Source organism: Lagopus muta, chromosome 6 (assembly GCF_023343835.1).
Source record: "Lagopus muta isolate bLagMut1 chromosome 6, bLagMut1 primary, whole genome shotgun sequence".
Classification (NCBI taxonomy): domain Eukaryota; kingdom Metazoa; phylum Chordata; class Aves; order Galliformes; family Phasianidae; genus Lagopus; species Lagopus muta.
The window spans coordinates 3679817-3701675 of NC_064438.1; the positions used below are offsets into that span (position 1 = coordinate 3679817).

Here is a 21859-nt window from a genome sequence, read left to right on the forward strand (position 1 = left end):
ATCAGCTGATAGCAAAAGAGCGTGCATCCACACATGCATTTTGAATCATTTTCTACTTCTTAGATTAAATCTTATGCAAGGAAGACTGAGAGGAACGCAGTGCCAGATAACACATCTGAAATGCACATTATATAAATGTAATGGGTGTTTGAGTAGTGACACCACAGTTATGAGGGCACTGAGATTCACACTTCAAGCAGGACTACAACTTCACTGTTTCATACTTTAATATTAGAAACTGGCCTTCAAAATTTGACCCAACACTCCACAGCACAAATGCATACATTTCCTTTATAAAATCATGTCAACTATGTGCTTTCTAACTTTTTTTTTTTAGAGGAAATAAACAAAACTTCCCCTGTGAAATGCTAACAATTTCTTCATTGTTTTTCTAGATGAAAGATTTTCATTCCTGCCACCTTCAGCTACCAGTGTCCAAACATTCTGATAATGTTTATGACATGGCATACTCCTGAGCAGACAGGAGGATTACTTTGACAGTAGAAACCAACAGAGAAAATGTTTCTAATTTGCTGAGATGCAGACAATTCTATCCCAAGTATGACAAACTTTCTGTTTTGGGACAACAAATCAAGATCAAAAAATAATAACATTTTTGCTCTCAGTTATGCATCTTTATACATGGATGTCTTAGTTTCAGATGGGATAGAATTGTTATCTTTAGAGTGACTGGTTGGATATGCTTTTGTCTTTAGGGGAAGAACAATGTTGATAACACACTGATGTTTATAGTTTCTGCTAAGCAATACTGTACAGAGCCAAGGCCATACGCAGCAAAGGACCCAAGAAGCTGGGAGGGAACAGAAGTAGGACAGTTGACTTAAACTAGCCAAAGGGATATTCCCGACCGTATGACATCAAATGGAAGGAGATTTGAAGGGGGTGGGAATTGATCTCTCTCTCTCTTCTGCTGGTCAGGGAGCTAGCTCAGCATCTGTTGGGTGGTGCTGAACAATTGCTTGTGCCTCACTTGTTATCTGCGTTCATATATATATGAATATATATATATGAATATATATATATATACACAAGTATAGTTGTATCATGTAATCACTCAGGTTGGAAAAGACCTTAAAGATCATCAAGTCCAACCATCACCTAACCATCCTACCCTAACTAACAACCCTCCACTAAATCATGTCCCTGAGCACCACATCCAAACGGTTTTTAAACACATCCAGGGATGATGACTCAACCACTTCCCTGGGGAGCCTATTCCAGTGCTTAACAACCCTTTCTGTAAAGAAGTTTTTCCTAACATCCAACCTAAACTTACCCTGGTGCAACTTGAGGTCACTTCCCCTCATCCTGTCACCAGTGAGAAGAGACCAACCCCGCTCTCGCTGTAAGCACCTTTCAGGTATTGGAAGAGAGCAATAAGGTCTGCCCTCAGCCTCCTTTTCCCCAGACTGAACAGCCCCAGTTCCTTCAGTCTCTCCTCATAGGCCATATTCTCCAAGCCCTTCCCCAGCCTTGTTGCCCTTCTTTGGACCTGCTCCAGCACCTCCATGTCCCTTTTGTACTGAGGTGCCCAAATCTGAACACAGCACTCGAGGTGAGGCCTCACCAGTGCCAAGTACAGGGGCAGGATGATTTCCCTGGTCCTGCTCACCACCCCATTCCTGACAAAAGCCAGGATGCCATTGGCCACCTGGGCACACTGCTGGCTCATATTGAGCCGACTGTCCATCAGTACACCAAGGTCCCTTTCCATCAGACAGCTTTCCAGTCACTCTTCCCGAAGCCTGTGGTGTTCCTTCCCTGGCACCGAGGTGAGACTGATATGTCTGTAGCTAGCAAGATCATCTTTCTAGCCCTTTTTGTCTCCAGTCCACCAGGATGTGTGGACAGGAGTATACGCACCTTCCAGGAGGTAAATTTATCTTTAGGGAGAGGCCTTCCACAAACTAAGATGGAGTTACAACTATTATCAACTAAATTATTTTCTCTGTTATTCACATAAATATGGAGTAAAACAGCCTGCAATTAAAACTAGTTCTCCCAAAATTTTCATTTTGCACAGTCACTACTGAAATAATTTCAAGGAGAAAAAGAGTCCATGTTAGTAAGTACTTAGAATGCTACTGGCTGCAAATAAACGCCAATCTCCATTCCTGTTCCATACATATTAAATAACAAAATTTTGTAGTTGGTTTCTACTTCTAATGGATGTCATTACAATGATGTCAAAGAGAAGATTCAGAATTTATCTACTGCGAGCACAAGAGCAGTAAAAGAGGATCTGAGAATGTCAACAGCTATCAAAGTAACATTTTCTTCCAGCATCAGAATCATCCTGGAATTATTTCATCAGCTTCACGTACAGTAGCTACTTCAGAATACACAAATCTTAGTATGAATCAACTGACACACACTCTGCTTTGGAAGGCAGTTTAGCAACAAAATGCAAACAGTCCAGATGCACAAAAAGGTTTTTCTGTAAGTAACAAATTTTCCAAAACAAGAATACCAGATCATTATTTAAGACTTGATGACATTCTTACAACAGAAAAGTGTCCTCTAACATACTAGTAACATTTGACAACCTGCTCCCTCTTGGTTGGTTAAAATTCTGCCTTCCCTTGTTTTTTCTCTGCCTTTCAATGCTCGATTTCTCCTGACAAATACTGAGATTTCCTCTTAAAATCATTAATAATTTTCTCTTCAACATTCCTTTTCAGTAACTTATTCCCGTATGTTTATCACACTGCATGTGAAATTATTTTGGTCAGTGGAGCAACTTATAGTTTAATTCAAGATTTTATTTCTTTACCAAAAACCCATCAAGCAGCTGCCTTGGGCTAGCTTCCAAGTTTGGTTCATCTTTTCTTCACATTGCTTTGTTTGTGAAGCCAAAAGCAACAGACAATTCCACCTCACTTGAAGCAGCTCACAAAATGCGTAACTCTAGTAAGCCTACCTTTGTAATGACTAGCCAACAATGTAAAAAAAATTAAAAACCACCAAAAGAGGGGGCTAATTGGTCCATAAAATCAAGTGCTCTTCCAGTTTGATTTTATTTCCATACTTCCTTCATAGCTCTTCCAGCCCTGGTGTTTCTAACATGACTTTTTAGCAGCTTTTTCTCAGCTCTGCATTTCTCCATAAATATTTCCATTTCATTCTCCTCAGAAGCCTTTGTCGTCCTTTCACTTTATGGCATATGATTGCTATTCTTTTCCAGTTTTTTGCTGTTGTTGTTGTTAGTTTGTTTTGTTTTTTTGGTGTAGCTGCTCAGTTCAAGCAGTTGATCTTATACCTCAGGGAATGCTTTGATTCCAGTGCTTCTTCTCATTCTTCTACAGAACAGGCATCTTTGAAGCATTCCTAATGGAAAGAACATTATTCCCTGTGCTACACTGTGAATTGTTACAAAGTATGCCAGCTCGTTTAATAAGCCATGCCTGTTTTAAGAGGGTTGGGAGACTTGGTTCCTTTTGTCAGCCCTGAGGACTAAACTGTTGAATGAGCCTCATCAAATTATTTCATATTTCAGTTTACTGATCTATAACACGCGTATGGATAAAAATGTTTCCTTGTAAAGTAGTCCATCATCATCAAACAGCAAGAATTACATAAAGATGGGTCTGATCTAACAATTTAATTCACAGATGTCCTGCACATATTTCCCTTCTCCATCTCTCTTTATCCTGCAAAAAATGTTTCTGATAAAATGCTCTTAGAGGGGAAGCTAGGAGGTTTGGGAATAATCTTGGCTCTGATACTTGCTTTCATAAGAAAACAAGGAACGTGTGTGATCTGAGACAAATTATTTGGATTTCTGCATGCTCTAAATCTACAAGATGCAGGGTTTATGTGTACATATATATATAAATAACTATATGTCAATATATAAGATACAATACATATCGTGGCAGTTGTAAGAGACCCTTAAACATTCTGATGTCATAGATTGAGAATTCAACAGAAATGAAAATATTGCTTGTTTAAAGGTATTACCTCTTTCGCAAGCATTCTTCTTGCTGTGAAGAAGTTACTCAATTCCAGAATCAGTTCTGTGCCATTCTTCATGCAAGGACATGTTGTGGAATGACAGTTTCCTTCAGAAGAATCTTCCCAGATTCCAGCATTGCTATTTGAAATGTCATAAGGACATACCTAATTGCTGACAAAAGACTAGCATTTGTGTTTTCAACATGTTTGTTTCAGACAACAGCACGCTTATGCAGTCCTGGAAATTCTAAGTTCAGGAGGTTATTATTTTGCACAGATGTTACTTCTGCACCTACAATCCGCAGATCAGCCTTTTCTAGTTTATCTTTCTCTCCATTAGAAATGGCCCTTTATTCCTTGATGTTAGCCATACCAATGTCAAAATGAGCTTGTTTCATTCAACAGGTTTCTTGTTCAACCAAAAAAGCAAAGCATCCTTGCCAAGTGCACTCTTTCAATTTTCTTTTAGGGAGGAGCCTGACATATCTCTGTTTATGCTATAGCCTGTGCCTTGTGCATGTTTTCCTAATAGGAGCTGGCTGAAGCTTTTCTGCTTTCCTGCTGCCTGTCATAGCCTGAATTACAAACAACAGAGAGACCGGTTACCCAACTCCCTTCATTAATGACATATGTTGCTGAAACACACTGAGAGAATTTCAGAAAGATCAAATTTCAGACCAACCTTGAAACCAGATGCCCCAAACCAATAAGAAGCAAGTGGGCTGTAGATAGAAAGCTGGTGTTTTACCTCATCAACATTATAGCCATGCCTGCAAAGAAGACCAGGGATAAAAAAACATTCTGTGTGATCTTTTACTTTAGCATGTTATTTGCTCTTAACCTGTCTCAAGTTGAAAAAAAGTACACAAAATATTAAATGAAGAAATAATTCAACAACCATGAAAAACACTCATGGGAAATATCATAGGTGTGGTAAGTGAAAAGACTTAGGAATAAAATAAACCAAAAAAATCAGATTTAGGTATGTGATAGCATCAGGTAAAAGAGTGCTACAGTAACTCCTTACGGATTTGCTGTCAAATATTGTATAACCATCAGTTACACATGTGAAATTTTGATCCATAGAAAAGAAAAGAAAAAAGTACACAAAACTACAGGCTGATTTACCAAGACATAAACACGGATCCACACTGTAGCATACATCAAGTCTTCCTGGACATGAATAAAAGTCACAGCTTCATTGGGGTGCCTTTAACTTTCATTACTGTAATAATAAAAATTAGATCATGAAGACATGATGGTCTAAATAGAATCATAGAATCATAGAATCCTTAGAGTTGAAAGGGACCTTTAAAGGTCATCTGTTCCAACTCCTCTGCAATGAACAGGGACACCACAGCTAGATCAGGTCGCTCAGGTTGCTAGATCAGATCCAGCCTGACTTTGAATGTCTCCAGGGATGGGACATCCTATCAGATAGAGTAAATAATCATTTTTCTTATCAATTGAATAAAGTAGGATTGGTCTCCTTTATTAAATACCATAGGAGACAGAAATAAAAACAAGTGCTAGTAAGGCCAAAAGACTAACACAACTGTGACCAGGTACAAAGCATGTCAGGTCCACAGTGTTAATTGTGGAAAAGAGAGTCTGGAATCTCTCTTGGAAAAAAAAGCTGAAAAGCTACTGAATCTAACAAAGACTCCACCTTTGTAAAGTTCATACGAACTCTCCCAAGAGTTATTAATTGGATTTTGTTGAAGATGACAGTAATTTGTATAATGACCAGAAACAGCTGACTGGGTACATTCTGTGGGATGTGAAGAACAGGGGAGGAAAACTTAAGGGGAGATCCATGATGAAATCTGGCTGAACAAACTTCTGCTTATGTTGGTTAAAACTACAACTGAAGAAATGTTCAGAACGGGACTCAAGTCACTGTTTTCAATTTGGTGATTAAACCAACATGTAAAACTAACAAAATTGAAGCAACATTTGGATAGCTTCTTCGGTGTATTCCAGCAGACTAGTCAATTCAAGTAATCAGAGATTGTGGTGCCTTAGCCAGAGGAACAAGGTAGGCAGACAAAACATATTTATCTGCATATTGCACATCCACAGGCCAATTTATTTAAAACTAATGTAACGTGCATAACTTGAGCCCTGCTCATTTAGTATGAAGCCTTACACTTTCCAATCAAAAACTTCCGTAAAAACTGAAAAAGAGAAGGACTTGGAAACTAGGAAGAAAAAAAGATGCTCTTATAAACAGTTATTTTCCATCACAGAAGGAAGCAACAAAACAACAACTTAATCAAAAGGAAAAACAGACTTCTCTGTTCTGAAACTACTTTCTGAAGAGCCATTGCATCCTAACAGGCAATCGCTACATTTTCAATTCATCCTCTTTCTCAGTTCTTCCCACACTAGCCACACAAAGTATAATTTTTGAATCAGGCCATCTATCACAACTTTGTCAAGAGGATACAGACTCTTCCTTCTCTTCCAAACCCTTTGTATAGATTAGGTCAGCATAAAGCACTTCAATCCAGTGAATGTGCTCTAAAACTAAGGGAAAGAAGTTCAAACAATTCTCATGGAGGGCAGAAAAGCGACTTACTCAAAGCTGAACTTCCCAAACAGATTACTTGCTTAGAGTAAACCTTTTAGGGGGGTGAAATTAACAATTTTCAATGTTTATATTGATTTAGAATGTTTCTGAAAACATTTGAACAACAGTTTCATTTTTAGGTCTATCAAGTAATTTCATTTTTAAACTGTTATTTAAAAACGAGGTAAAAAAAAGATTTTTTTTTAATCTAACATTTTTATGTATCCCAATTGATTTTATTTAATAACTTAATTCTACAGAAAAATGTAAGCTCTTGTTACTGTTTACCTGCCCAGGAAAATAGAAGCAAATTTCACTTGGAGACTACAAATCCATTTGGATTATTGTCATGAAAATATTCTGGGCAATTCTCTCTAAAGAATCATTTCTATGCTACAGTTTGTAGCATCTCTCCAGTAGGATCAGAGCATTCAGATGAGTTATGCTCAGATTATAAACCATTAATATTCCTGCCTAAAGCTTCAGTCATATTAACTACTCAACACATAGGATGCTTTCACTAGACAGATGAGGATCCCTAAGAGCGACTCAAGATTTTTTTTACACAAAAATCAGCTTGGAAAGCAAATGGTATCCTGGGCTCCATCATAAGAAGGGTGGCCAGCAGGGACAGGAAGGTGATTGTCCCCCTCTACTCTGCTCTTGTGAGGCCCCATCTGAAGTACTGAGTCCAAGTGTGGAGCCCCCAGCACAAGAAAGAGAGGGAGCTGTTGGAGGAGGTCCAGAGGAGAGCCACAGAGATGATCAGGGGAATGGAGCACCTCCCCTATGAGGACAGGCTGAGGGAGCTGGGCTTGTTCAGCCTGGAGAAAAGAAGGCTGAGGGGTGACCTCATTGCAGCCTTTCAGTACCTAAAGGGAGCCTACAGACAGGAGGGGAATCGATTCTTTGAAAGGGCTGATAAGTGCAGGAAAAGGGGAAATGGTTTTAAGTTGAGGGAGGGGAGATTTAGGTTGGATGTCAGGGGGAAATTCTTTACAGAGAGAGTGGTGAGGTGCTGGAACAGCTGCCCAGAGACGCTGTGGATTCCCCGTCCCTGGAGGTGTTCAAGGCCAGGTTGGATGGGGCCCTGGGCAGCCTGGGCTGGTATTAAATGAGGAGGTTGGTGGCCCTGCATGTGGCAGGGGGGTTGGATCCTTGAGGTCCCTTCCAACCTGGGCCATTCTGTGATTCTGTGAAATCTTCCATAGATTTAAAGATCCCCAGGAATTGGGTTTCCTTGCAGCAAGACACCTAAATCCCTAGGGATTTTTGAACAGATCATCAAAAGTAAGTTCTGTCTGGAAGATGATTCCATTCTGCCCCTCTTCTACAAGCAAATAAACAAACAAATAAATAAAGAACTTCACTCTTTTCATTCTTTTCCCAAAACAACTGATGAGTGTCATTGTGTCACAGAAAGAAAGAGGAACAAATAAGATCTCCTTGTGTCATTTTTCTCTGTGCACGGTGTAAAACTCCAACAGATTTTTTTAGAGAAAAAATATTGAAGTAGTTTCAAATACATTTCTCTCACAGAAAGGAAAGCTATCGTACTGTCAAGAAAAGGGAGAAAATGTGCAGTTGTGGATTCAACTGAGAATAGCGTTCTCATTCAAATTAATTGAATTAATATGAATTTGGTTATTTCTAGATTTAATATTGCGATTGCTATATTTCTCTTACCAGAAAAACTGGGACCTTTAATAAAACAGGTCTTTCATTTCAATCTTTGTCTTAATTCTGTGAATCTGACTTCACCCATCACTTTTCACACAGCACATTAGTGTTTCTTTTCTGCTGGCTTTTAGGTTTATGCAAACACTATTTGTCTTACAATTCAACCCCTTTTTTGTTGTTGCTGTTTTCCCCATTAAGATTCTTTTCCATAGATAGAAATCATGAATTTCACACTGCTAATTTCCTGTCTTATTCAGATAGCTAGCTGTGGTATTTCAGGATCAGCTATGAAGTAGTATATTCTAATTAATAGATTAACTACATTGTGATGATTTTTAGATTCCTAACCCTTAACTGTGGTTCAGCACAGGACCAGGAACCAAGTCATAAGCAAAAGAATATGGAAATAATATAAAATATAAAAATCATCACTGCTGCGGAGAACTGTAACATGAGAAGAAAACTATTTTCTTGGCAATCCTACTAATTGAATACAAGTATTTTCTGCAAACTGTGGGAAAAACTTCCTCTTAAAAGGACACTACTAGATTAAAAACTCTGGAACTAGGAACAAAGGCTCAATTTGTGTTTATTTGAGCTGCCCTTTCTGCAGAAAAGATCAATATCTGGACAGCATGACAGTTTTGGTAGTGGTTTCTGTGACCTGAGAAGTTTACCATCAGTAAGATCCAGACAAACCCGGCCAGAGGCATTTCGCACAGACAGGTACACAACTTATTATTAACAAATGGCCCTCAATAGCAACTGGAACTGTTTTACTGTATAATTGAACCTACAAGCAGCTGCACTGGTTCTAATAATTTCCTTTCAGAGTATGCTTTATGCACAGGTAACAGAAACCAGTATTTCATTCTATTTCTGTAGATAAACAACCAAGACAATTTTCTTAAATAGAAAGACAATTCCCTTCAAAGTTTCACATTAGCACTTTATTGAGCCTTTTTTTTTTTTTTTTACCATGGCATATTATTCTTGAACTACTGGGATGGAGAAAGGTGAAATCTTTGAATCATTAATGAAATTAACAAATAACATCCCAACCTAGAGTGTCCACTTTAGTGATGATTCTTACCATTCCACTCTCTCACATTTGCTTAACAGGGAAGAGGATGTTAATATGGAAAGTTGAATTCCTTTGTAAATATTAACCAATGAGCTTCTTAGCAAAGCCTGAAAAAAGAACCGTGTATATATTCTGTGGTTTCCATTTCCTTGGCTTTATTGTTTTTAGGTAAATTCTCCCAGGACATTTCAGGTTATGTGTCTGGAAACTGCAGCCATGCAGCAGAGGAAAGGTTGAGAGAATAATGAGAAATGTGCTGGAAAAATTCACATAAAAGCTTTGGAGACATGAAAATGGAAACAACAGATATTTAAAAGCCTTACTGCTTAGAAGGAGGAATGCCTACCCAGCATGTGCATGTGTGTGTTAATTCGTCTACCTCCGCACACACAGGCCAATACTGCTTCTTCATGGTTCTGTACAGTATCTTAAGTACTTGTGTCTATTTGATTACTTAAGGTGTTCTCAGGATACTGCTGTAATGAAAGTGTAATGAAAAATCCAAGTAACTTATGTTATTAGGACCTAGGCACATATAGAAATAGCTCTATACATAGTTGCCATACATTGAGTTTTATATGTATTTCTAAGTGAAAAATAAGACCAATTCCAATGAGAAAGCGTGTTTATAAGATCTCCCTATACTCTTGTGAATGACAGCAATTTAACTGTCATGGAAACACATAGAATATACAGGTAGGAAAGAATTTTTCAGCCCCAATTCTTAAGTGCACAGGCTTTTGTTCCATTAAAGAGATTTCATTGAGATACTAAACCTAGTAACAGTAATACTAGACTTAGCTTAGTCCTCATATGCTTGACTCCATACAAGTACCACAGCACGATATATCCAAACTACAAACCGTTAAGTACAGCAGTCAGTGATTTATGCCTCAAGCTTTAGAGAACTGGTATTTTTAGGGGATTCTAAAAAGAAGCCCTCTGAAACAGATAGCTCCTTAAGACTTCTTAGTAAGTACACTGAAAGAGCTGAGTGATGTTGGGGACAAGGCAGGGATAGAAAGGGTTCCAAGCCTCAAAAGGCTGAATATGTACAACCAATCCTATAAGAAAAATAGTTAACAATCAATTGGCATCTTTCTTAGCTTTAAGGAGAAAAAGAGTAGAAAAGGGAACCATAGAGAACTACTCTAATCAACACACGCTATGATCTGTGAAAATCTCTGCTACAACAAATAGCAACTGAAACTTCTATAAGTGCCACGCAGTTATCTCTAGATCCATCAGTGTCCATGACAGCATCCGCATCACTACATCATGGTTAATACATACACATTTATACAAACAAGCAATAATTAAAATGCACTACACATATCTATACATGAAATCACTGACTGTGCTCCCGTAACATCAATTTCCCTTGTAGTACACATTGAACATCCCCATCTTTCTGCATCACTCACCAAGTGGAACCAGGTTCCTGAGCAGAAACAATTCCACAGAGACATTTGCCCTTTCCAGAAGCTAGAAGGACTCAAACAGCTTTTCCCAACATGCTCTTTACATGTACTACAGGGACTTTACCCCTCTTGCCAGTGTGTAGGTAGATAGATAGATCCTTGTGTGTTGACCAACCAGGTGGCTTCTGCCAAATGCTTCTCTCAGTGCTTAAATGTTCAGCCACACATTGCTTTCAACATAGCTCTTAACAGCCCACTGTATCATTGCATTTTACCAGAAGCTGGTGCATGATAGGGGATATGATAAATCCACTTAATGCCATGATCTTTGGCCCAAACATTTACAAGAGAATTTTTGAAATGAGTCCCATTATCTGATTCAATTTTTTCTGGAGCGCCATGTCGCCATAGCAGTTGTTCCTCAACACCTAATATGGTGTTTTGGGCAGTAGCATGGGGTGCTACATGTTTCAAGCCACCCAGTGATTGCCTCCACCATGGTAAACACATAACGCTTACCAACGCAAGTTTGTGGAAAGGTGATATAATTGACCTGCCATGCCTCTCCGTATTTATATTTTGCCATCACCCTTACCCCAAGAGAGGTTTCATCCTCTCAGCTTGTTTAATTACGGTGCACGTTTCAGTCATGAATAGCTTGTGCAATAGCATCAACAGTTTAGTACACCCCTTGGGCTCCAGCATCTATTATATGTTGCATCTCTTCCTCGATGGCCCAAGATCTCATGGGCCTACCAAGCTACAAATAATTCACACTTGTTTTACCAGTCCAAATCTATTTGAGCCATCTCAATTCTGGCAGCTCAATCTACCTAATGATTATTTCGCATTCTTCAGTCGCCCAAATCTCAGGCACATGTGAGTCTACATGACGCACCTTTACAACTATATTTTTTGTTCGGGCAGCAATGTTTTTCCACAGTTCAGCAGCCCAAATAGGTTTACCTCTTCGTTGCCAGTTTTTTTGTTCCCACTGCTGTAACCAACCCCATAAGGCATTTGCCACCATCCATAAGTCAGTTTAAAGTTAAAGCATTGACCACCTCTCCCTTTCAGCAGCATCTAAGGCCAGTTGGACAGCCTTTACCTCTGCAAATTGGCTTGATCCTCCTTTACCTTCAGCTGCCTGTGCAACTTGTCATGTAGGGCTCCATTTCCATTTGCAATGTTTCCCCACTATGATGACATGATCCATTCGTGAACAGGGCATATTTCTTTCCATTTTCTGGTAGTTTATTGCATGGTGAGGCCTCTTAAGAACCACACAACATAGCTTCTCCTGGTGATGTTCCAAACTTTTTACCATCAGACCAGTCCATAATCCTCTCTAGGATTCCTGGACGACTGAGGTTCCCCATCCAAGCTCCTTGCATAATCAATGCAATCCATTTAATCCAAGTGGCATCAGTACCATGATGGGTGGAGGGAACCTATCCTTTAAACATTCAGTTCAACATTGGCAGTCGAGGTGCTAGGAGGAGCTCTGTTTCAGTACTGACTACTTTGGAAGCAACCTGAACTCCTCAAATAAAGTGAGAGAATGTTCAAAACCAAAGGCCTTACTCTGAACCAAATCTCAAACTACCTTAGGCAAAACTAGTAATCACTAATACACCTTTAACTGCATTAGGTTTACGAGGGCACAAGCAATCATCTCATGTGTCTCACCTAGTAAGAGAGAGCTTCTGTAGTGTCTGTATTTTCCTCACCACTTCTAATTGACTATTTGCAATCAGGAGAAGTAGCACAATTTGCCACTGATTTCCATTTCCAGCATACAGAAGGGTTACATACAAGTAACTAATTAGCTTTGCTGGTATAGTCCTGACTCACCTAAATAAGAAATAGGGCTAAGTTTAGTCTGTTTATTTGTATGAATTTTCTAAAAATTCTATTTTTGAATAACCAGGTATAGTTCCTAATTGAAGTGTTATTTATGCTAGATCCAACACTTTCTCAATGCACTGATTTTCTTCCCACGCTCCAGAGCATTACACAAGTGCTTCTAAATCACTGACATCAGTTACTCAAATCTAACACATCCCAGTCAGGCTTCTCAATTAATACATCAAAGCACTACAACCAACACACGCAGGGCTTGCCATACTGCAGAGGATTCCAGGGGAAACTCTCCTGCTGGTATATATGTTGTCTGTACAGACTAAGGCTCACACTGGTCTATAAATTGCAACATTCAATGCCTTTCTTATACAATTTGATCACACACTCGTTTTGTTCTTATTTCAAAAGCTGATCGCAGCCTTGCTCAATTTTGAAACTGCCACAGCATCTCTAAGGTCTTCACCAGAAGTTACGGCAGGGGTTGTGTGCTCTACCAGCTGTAGGTACATAAGCTCAGATTTCCATAAACATTGTGACAGAAATAGCAAGGTAATCTGCAGGTGCTCTCAGTGAGCTCACAATCAATATACACAGGTTACTATATAATGGTTGGTGCAACCTGATGGCTAGCATGCATTCTTATGCAGCTAAACAGCCTTCCCACAGTTTGCTTGTTGTTTTTGTTTTTGTTTTTTTTTTTTTAAAGTATTTTCATGCAACAAATGTATGTCATTCGCCTATCTTAATTTAGTCAATCACTTCTTTAGTTTAAAATTAAGTCTCATATCTAAGAAAATACCATTCTGCATTTTTCTAAGACTAGGTATCTGGAGTAAAAAGACTGCCTTTCCATTTTATTTTTAGGAGAAACAGTATAACTACATTACAGCTAATACGAGCTCCAACAGGAAGATAAATATAACAACATCCTCCAGACCTCTGGCTGAAGGCTTGACCAATATTGTTTCATAACTGGTATTTGCTGCCAGAGTGAATTTTACTGGCTCCATAACCAGAGTAAGGAAACTGATTAGTTTCACAAAACCTTCTCATTAAACATTTACTTTTCAGCTTAGAGAAAACAATGCAGTGCACACAAAGTAGAGGGCTTTTGAAACTTCCTCAGTGTCTCCTGGAAATGTGGGTTCATTTGCAAGGAGCTGTGGAAAGTACTCCACTGATCCTCTAGTAGATAGACACTTTTCTTAGTGCTCAGCAACATTTTTTTTTTTTTAAATCATACATGTGGTTGTGTTATCAACCACAAGCTCTAATAGAGCTACATTTACTGCAACCTAACAGAATAGTAGACAAACATTCTCAAGAATCTGCTTTTATTTTAACACTCATTTTAGACATTAAAGGATAAACTTCATATTAAAAAACAACCACCTCTACCCCCTATTCACATTATCACAGCTTCTAGTGAGATGCATCTACCTGAAGAGTTTAGCCTCCTGTGTTGCAACTGTAAATCTGTATTTGAGCCTATAGTAAAAAAGTATGCCTTTTTTCTTACAATTTTCTTTTCTACTGTCTTGTGTTGCTTTGTTGCTTTTTTTTTTTTTTTTTTGCCTGCTTGTTGTTTCACTTGTTTGCTTTCTTAAAAACAGACAAAACAAGGTTACTTTTCAGTCTGTGAAGTGATAAATTTTCACAGCTGTTGACAAGTGCTGCTGTTGTATATTTGCCCTACCTTCTTTGAAGAAAGCCCCATATACTCTCACACATAGATTTCCTTAAAGATATCTTAATGGATTTCATTTCTTGTCAGACAAAAGGAGACTTCATAGTTTATCCTGAATGAAGCACGCAGCCAAACATAGCCTAAATCAGGACGAGAGAATTACTGTAGCAATCACCAAAATCATCAGCAGAAGCAGACTGATCTTACGTGATCACTTATGTGAGACCCAGAAACGCAACTTCAGTTTTTCTTTGAAAATGATTGATGCTGAACAGGATCACACCCAGCACCTGAAAATTTTCTCAACATTCTACACCCGTATGTATGTTGTCCTGCTCTATCTTCCATATCCTTATCTAGCACAGCCCCACAATTTCCCCTCCTTCTCCATAACATCACTCCACATTATACTTCCCCTCCTCTGTCGAGTAAGGCTTACTTTTTAAGCATCCCTTCATTTTCCCCCAGGCCTTCCTCTTGAGAAAACTCAGCTCAGCAACATACAGACCTTTACAAGTAACCTCTGAAAAGCTGCTGAGCACTGTTTCTGAGTAGCAACCAATTTAGAATAAATTGATAGATAGTATCTACAGAAGACATTATAATTTATAATTTTGTTGTTGGTATAGAGAGCCCGAAAGGTATTCCAGATGCTACTTCACTAAAACAAACCTCAGCACAGGAGAGAAGTTTAACTTGTTAGCTTTTTCAAATTAGAGGAAAATAATTCACCTGTGGGAAAGAAACCAAGCTTTTCCAATTTGATTAGTATATAGTACCAGCATCAACAGATCAATAGGTTCCAGCTTTGCAGTGGAGTACTTCAGAACATACATCGATCAGACTCTCAAAAATAATGTAGGATCTGTAGTAGAAAAATATTTCCTTCTATAGCAAGCAGAGAAATAATTAATACTTCTACATGCTGCTATAGCATAACAATTTAAGTATATTAATCATAACTGTCTCAGTGCTATCTTGACTTTTTTTTTTTTTTTTGTTATTGTTCCTTGAACTTATCTTCTGATACTATCTTATGGAGAACTGTGCTAGATCTTAGAATTGCATTTTATTATATACATCAACTGTGCTCCCTCACTTGTGCAGGCTGAACGCAACTACAATGCTAAGTCATAGCCTGAACAAGTGATTGAGTACCTGGTGGGAAGGCAGGGTCAACCCAGGGGAGCTCAGGTGCAAGCAATGCAGCTGAGTGCCAAGAAGGGGGTGGATAGACCTCATAATGCGTTGGCAGGGGAGGGGAAGGAATTCTGCTAGAGATCCCTGTGTAACTGAGGCTTTTCAAAAGTAAACAGCATCTTCTGTTTACTTCTGTGCTTGTAGCTGTTGCTTTTGAGTAAATTTTCACTTACTATAGCCTAGGATCTTGCTGCTCTGCTGTCATTACTGTGTTTTCCATTGTGTCACATACAGAGCTGGTAAACTCTATTGTCCTAATAGAAAAAGAATGCTGAAATTTGGAGACAGAACTGGGTGTAGAATAGTGAGGGTTTCTCATAAAACTAAAATTCCATTTTTCAGGCAGTTCTACAGAGGCCACGAACACACATCTCCCTTCAGAAGTAAGATTATTCCAGATACCGTATTAGTGTTTTTTTTTTTCTAGTCTGAATAGATTTTCATAACCTGTTTTTGACTGTTTCCTGATGCTGCAAATGTGATTATTTGATTTCTTTCAACTGGGATATAAAGATACATTCATGTTATATAGACCTAATAAAGGAGAAAAAACAAAAACATTAATATGAAAGATTACCTGAGAGAAGATATCTGATCTGAAGGGAAATTTCTTCATGACGCAAAACGTAAGCATCTCCAAACACATCCCTCACTAAAATAGAATTTGGGTCTGGAGTACACTGAAACTGTTTTATTCCTTTTTGCCATAGCACTTAGCTCAAGAAATGCTGCATCAAACCTAACCAAAATATAAAATTACCAAGCAGTAATTATACTGAGCCACATCAGGTTTCCATCTCTCTTCCATTAAGTAGAAAACCCCAAAGTTCTGTATTTAGTTCAAATATTTACCTGAAGTTCACGTGCTCTATCTTCATCAAATGTTTATTAGTTTCTGATACGCAGGTGAGAGTTCTCTGAGGGTATTTCAGAAAGAAGGTTCCTGAACCACCAGCCTGGGTAGTCCTAGCAAAGGCCTGACTAGGCTATTAGCTAAGCCATTCTTTATGCTTCTGCTTTGTTTTTAAATATTATCTTCTATGAATATACGAATTACTAACAAGCGATTTCCTTTAAGACTAGTGTGTGTGGCCAGGGAAAAACTCACAGTAAAACCTAGAGAAAAGCTGTTTCTGCTAACAAGGGCCCCCAGCCCCACACAGCCACCCCTTGTCCGAGACATCAGCAGCACCTGGTGTTGGTGGAAGCTTCTGGAGGCTGTGCTGGTGGGGATGAGGCTGGGGGGAGAGGAGCACGAGGAAGGTGCATCATGGCTGCTGATCCAACAGGTAGGCCACGTTGTGCTGGTTTTAGTGAGGGGAAACATCTAGAAGCTTTCTGTGCATGAGTACAGGACTGCTGTTTGTCATTCCCTTAGCAGGGAGGCAGCCTCCTTTCTCCTCTGCAGTGCCCTCCTAGTGGTTTGGGTGCCATGCGAGTAGGGCTAATAGGGCAGGAGGCCATTAGCTGGGCTGTCTGCACATGGTGAGGGCTGAGCATAACTTTGGCTGTCCTTTGCACTTCACCTCCTGGAGATGGGAAATACACCATATTGGGATGCGTTGTGCTTGTAAGTTGTTTCTGTAAATATCACTCAGGAATCAAAGGTGTTGCGGTATTTTTTTTTTTAATTCTTTTTAATTTAGGGTTTGTTTGTTTGTTTCATTTACTCGCGTCATTTTTCCTTTTTGACGCTGTAATTTACCTCCCGCCCAACCGAGGTTCCTCTTTAACGCGGAATCAATCTGCAGCGGATTGATGTCCAGCTCAGCCAATAGAATTACAAATCTCCGCCCCTGCTGGCTCGGATTGGTTCTCGTTCCGGGCGCGAGGCGGGAGTTGCGCTCAAATCCGCGGCGCCATGGAGGCTGTGCTGGGGCAGGTGGTGGAGTTGCCTGCGTTGTTTGCTGTGTCCCGTTCCGTCCAGGTGCGGGACTGGGACCCCCCGACCCTGGACAGGGCTCTGGATTGGGCACGCTACTTCCAGCATCTCCACGACCGCTTCCGTGGCCGACCCCGTCTCCGGGACGCTGTGGGGCGGCGGTTGCGGCGGGGCCAGACGGGCAGCCCGCTCTCCTTCTGCCATCTGGGCGCCTGCTCGGAGCTACTGGGCTTGACGCTGCTAGAGAACCGCGCTCTGCCGCCCACCGCCTGCCGCCGCCTCCTGCAGCGCCTCCTGCAGGGGGAAACTGGCCCCGAACCGGGCCGCCTGGTTCTGCTGGCCCGCAGGAAGGCCGCTTCCCGCCTTCTGGAGAGCTGCGCGCTGTCCTCGAGCGAGCCGGGCCCGCGGGTGTGCGCGGAAGCGGGGCTGTTGCTGTGCCGGCTGAGGGAGGACGGGCGGGAAGCTGGGGCGGCCCTGGGCTGGCTTGGACCTGTCTTGGAGCAGCTCCCCCGGCCTCGGGCTTTCGCTGTGGTGGCGGAGGCGCTGTTGCTGCTGCAGGGGGACGGGGACAGCACGGCGAGTGGAGCAGAAGCTGGAAGCGTTGCGGATCCCCTGCTTTCCTGGCTACTGGAGGATCCGCACCGGTTTTCTGCCTGCTGTCTGCTCCTCTCGGGCGCTCTGCTCGCCTCGCTAGCCGATCGCTATGCCCGGTTAAGCAGGCGTTATTTGGATCTTTTAGCTGAGTGGGGAAGTCAGTTGCTGCATGACTCGCTGCAGGGACGGTGGGTTAGAAGTGGTCCTGAGGAGGCTAAATTGTGCTGGGAGGAGCTGAGGGAGCGTTTTGTCTGCCTCTGTCAGGGATCTGTGCAACTCAGGGAGCAAACCCAAGCAGCTCTGAAGCTCCTGAAGGCCCGAGACGGAGACTTTCAAGTCCGTGGCCTAAGTGTGTGGACTGACCTGCTGCTGGAAGTGGAGAAAGACTTGAGGAAGAAGCAGAGCCCAAACGTGTGAACACCAGAGCAACACAAAACTTTATGAAATCTAGCAGATCTGACTGATACTTATTTGAAGGGAGAGAACTATGTCCTGCTTTGAGTTGAAAACCCAAGCTCTGATAGGACTGCTGATCACACTGTTTCTGAATGCACATGAACTTTCAGGAAGGCCTGTTACTTCTTTGCATCTGTACTGCTGATTCTCTTGGTGACAGGCAATAAATATCTTCCTTTACAGTGCTTACTGCTCAGCTAATAAAACAAAGAACCTGGTTTTTTTTGAATATGTTTTTTAAAAATAAGCTTTCATTTTTTATTGGCTACAAATAACAGATGAGATATGTTATGGTCATGGTAGTTCTGTTTTGTTTTTGTTTTTTGTTTTTTATTGTTCAAAGGGAATGATGGAGATTCAAACCTGAAAATCCCAAATGCAGGGTTGATTTAGTAGTGATTACCTTCATTAGGCTGTCTGTTCTGTTGGCATTTTCTGATCTTCAGAAAAGATCTGTGAGTTGTCTGTGAATTAGCCTCTAGGCCTAAAGTGAAGGAGGGGAAAAGAAAAAAACTTGAAAGCTTACTGAAAAGTTCTAAAACTTGAAGGCTTTATTAGTTACCTTGTTATATACTGGTATGTAAATATTAAATATATTGAATGTTTATTAAAACAGCAGTAAGATGTGGCATATTCTGCTGTTTTTCTTCCCTTTCCCATGATCTGTTACATTAAATATATTCATTTTGTGAAACGAAAGTGAGTGGTATAGCAAACTTTTTAAATGGAGTCCAATGGAGTTATCTTTTGTTGAATCTGTTTCTGTTGACAAAACTCAAATGGGTAAAAAAGTACTGGGCCACCATGACTTAAAACAAGTACTGTACCTCAGAATTAATGAGATCTTGTCTACTTAGCTCTGTAAGCTAGAATTACCAGTGTAAGCAGAGTAATATGATGCAATACTCAGTGAAGGTGGGAAATGCAAATAGCGTAGAAGGTTCATCTTTAACCTCATGTGTGGAGGATCTGTCAAGGAGTGTAGTGTGTATTCAGATAGGATTGAGATAAGTTGAGAAAAGTGTTCTTGTGTTACTGAAATGCCTTTTAGGGAAGGATTAGAAGGTGGTTTTATTATGATTGTGAGCTTAACTACATGTATTTATTATATATACATGTATTATATATACATGTATGTATACATGTATAATTATATATATTAACTGATTGGCACTAATTTGAGTAACATTCTGTGCTACAAAGTGAAAGTGTACAAGGGTGGCAAAATTCAAGGAGGAGTGATCTGGTGACTTTGAAATAGAAACAAAGAATACAAGGAGATCAACTGTTGTTGACTTGGAAGATGAAATAGTGCCTATTCTGATTTGTATGGACATAAAGATATGGGCTATAAGTTCTTATACCTCTCTATGAAGCAAAATTGTTACTCAAGGGTAATGCCCTTAGAAGGATGCATTGCTCTTCTATCAAAAGTATAACTGTTTCCTTTGGATTCAGACAGCATGTCAGAGGCAATGAAGTTGTGGAGATTTGCAAGTAAACTTGTTCTAACAGTTGCAGCTGTGGCAGTCATGGTTTTGCTGTCTTAAATGGGGTTGTTCTGGCACTTGTGATTGGTGGTCAGTCTCAAAAGAGAGTACAGTGTTAGGGGACCTCAGGGCTGAGTCAGTATTTCTGTAGTAATGAAAGGAATATGAACTACAAGCATTTAAAACTGCTCAGAGTATAAAGTATGAAGTTTGAACTTGTTGTCTAGCCATAGGTCCCTGTGTTATGCAGTTTTGGCATTTCGTATGGAAACTCTGCACTTGAGCATTACTCCTAACGCTTTTAACAGGCATAGAGCTTTCTGTCTGTTAAAATACTTCTTGCTATCAGATGTTCCTAGTGAATGATATACCCAAAGATACTAGTCAGTCATTCCCTTCTGTCCTGATATATGTCAAGTATGAAAAGAAAATGTGGAAATGTTACAAGTGTTATAGTAACAAAACAAATTTTACCAGTTTTCCTTCTTCGTAGAGATTAATAGGAAAAGTTGGGTAAGGAACTTCCCTTTCTTACTGAATCACAGAATGGCCAGGGTTGGAAGGGACCTCAAGGATCATGAATCTCCAACCCCCCTGCCACATGCAGGGCCACCAACCTCCCCATTTAATACCAGCCTAGGGCCCCATCCAATCTGGCCTTGAACACCTCCAGGGATGGGGAATCCATAACCTCTGTGGGCAGCTGTTCCAGCACCTCACCACTCTCACTGTAAAGAATTTCTTTCAGAATTACTGCAAGAAAATTGCTCTTTAACTACTTGTTCCTGGGTACCTGGGTCTCTATGACTGAGGAGCATCTTGGTTTTGCTGGTCAAGATCTATTTAGCATCCTCAAGATGTCGGCCAGAAGATGAGACTTTTAGTGACTTTTAACTAATTCAAGGCTAATTCAATTGCTGATAGGGAGTTCTTGCTCTGTTTCAACTCTTGCTCTTTGTAAAACTTTTCTCTTATAAAATGCAGTTTGTAAAGGCAGGTGTCTTCCTTCAGAATAATTTAGCATTGCAGCAGCTCTTATAGCTAAAATAGTGGTAACAGATACTTTGGTGAGAAAATCATTTACAAAATAATTCTGGAGGGGGAGGCAAGAGATTTAACTGAACAGCGGGCAGCATCACTTTGATTTGTGCCTTTATTGACTATTCTAGTCTGTAGTTGATTTTAAGTTCTGTCCTTACAGGAAACTTGAATAGTAGAAGGTAATCGACCTTCAGTGAGGCTGAAGCACCTGGATATAGCAATTTCACAGCAATGTTCCAATCTGTCCCAGATACGCTATAAAGAGGTGCCAGATCCACGATTACTGAGTTCCAAAGTCCATATGGCACTTATTGAAATCAATGCATCAGTTCACATCCCCTATTATTTCAGCATGCTTGTTGAGTTTGCCAGCTAACTATGCAACAAAAGACACACAAATTTCTGGGGAGCTCCTTTTTTAATAACAGCTTAAACAGGAAAGGAGAAAGAGTGATGTTTGTGATCTCCTCCTCTGTGTTTGCATCTCATACTTGTAGGCTGAGGCTTGCAGCCAAAAATCTGCAAAAATTTTGACCTAAACAATCCGAGCTGTTATGGGAAGTAAGATATTACAAATGACAGCAATCTCTTCCTTGCCCACCTCCTTTCCTCTTTTTACTGATAAAGAGAAACAGGCCTGAACTATTGTCTATATTAAAGTGGCAGAAGAAACTTGCAATAACAAGACAAATCAAAATCAGATTGCAAACTTTTTATTTCTGTCAAATGGAAAATTTAAAGCTATACTTTATTTTTCATTAAGAGTTTGAATGACCCATCACATAGTGCAAGTGTGTATGCAGAACAGAGTGAAGAGGCACTGTGAGCATGGGAATCATGATGTTGAGGTTCTTATATATTTTAGGCAGAGCAATGGGGAAAAATGTAAAATGCAAGTGAAGATGCCGAGAGAA

The 21859-nt window shown here is 40.1% G+C and overlaps 1 protein-coding gene across 1 annotated transcript; it reads left to right on the forward strand.

The window, feature by feature from the left end:
• Nucleotides 1–16488: 16488 nt before the first annotated feature.
• FANCF (FA complementation group F) lies at nucleotides 16489–19645 on the forward strand. Its single transcript, XM_048949313.1, is given in 2 exon segments — nucleotides 16489–17332; nucleotides 17334–19645. Coding segments are annotated over 2 exon segments (1134 nt in total). The 5' UTR covers nucleotides 16489–17240; the 3' UTR covers nucleotides 18376–19645.
• Nucleotides 19646–21859: the final 2214 nt, after the last annotated feature.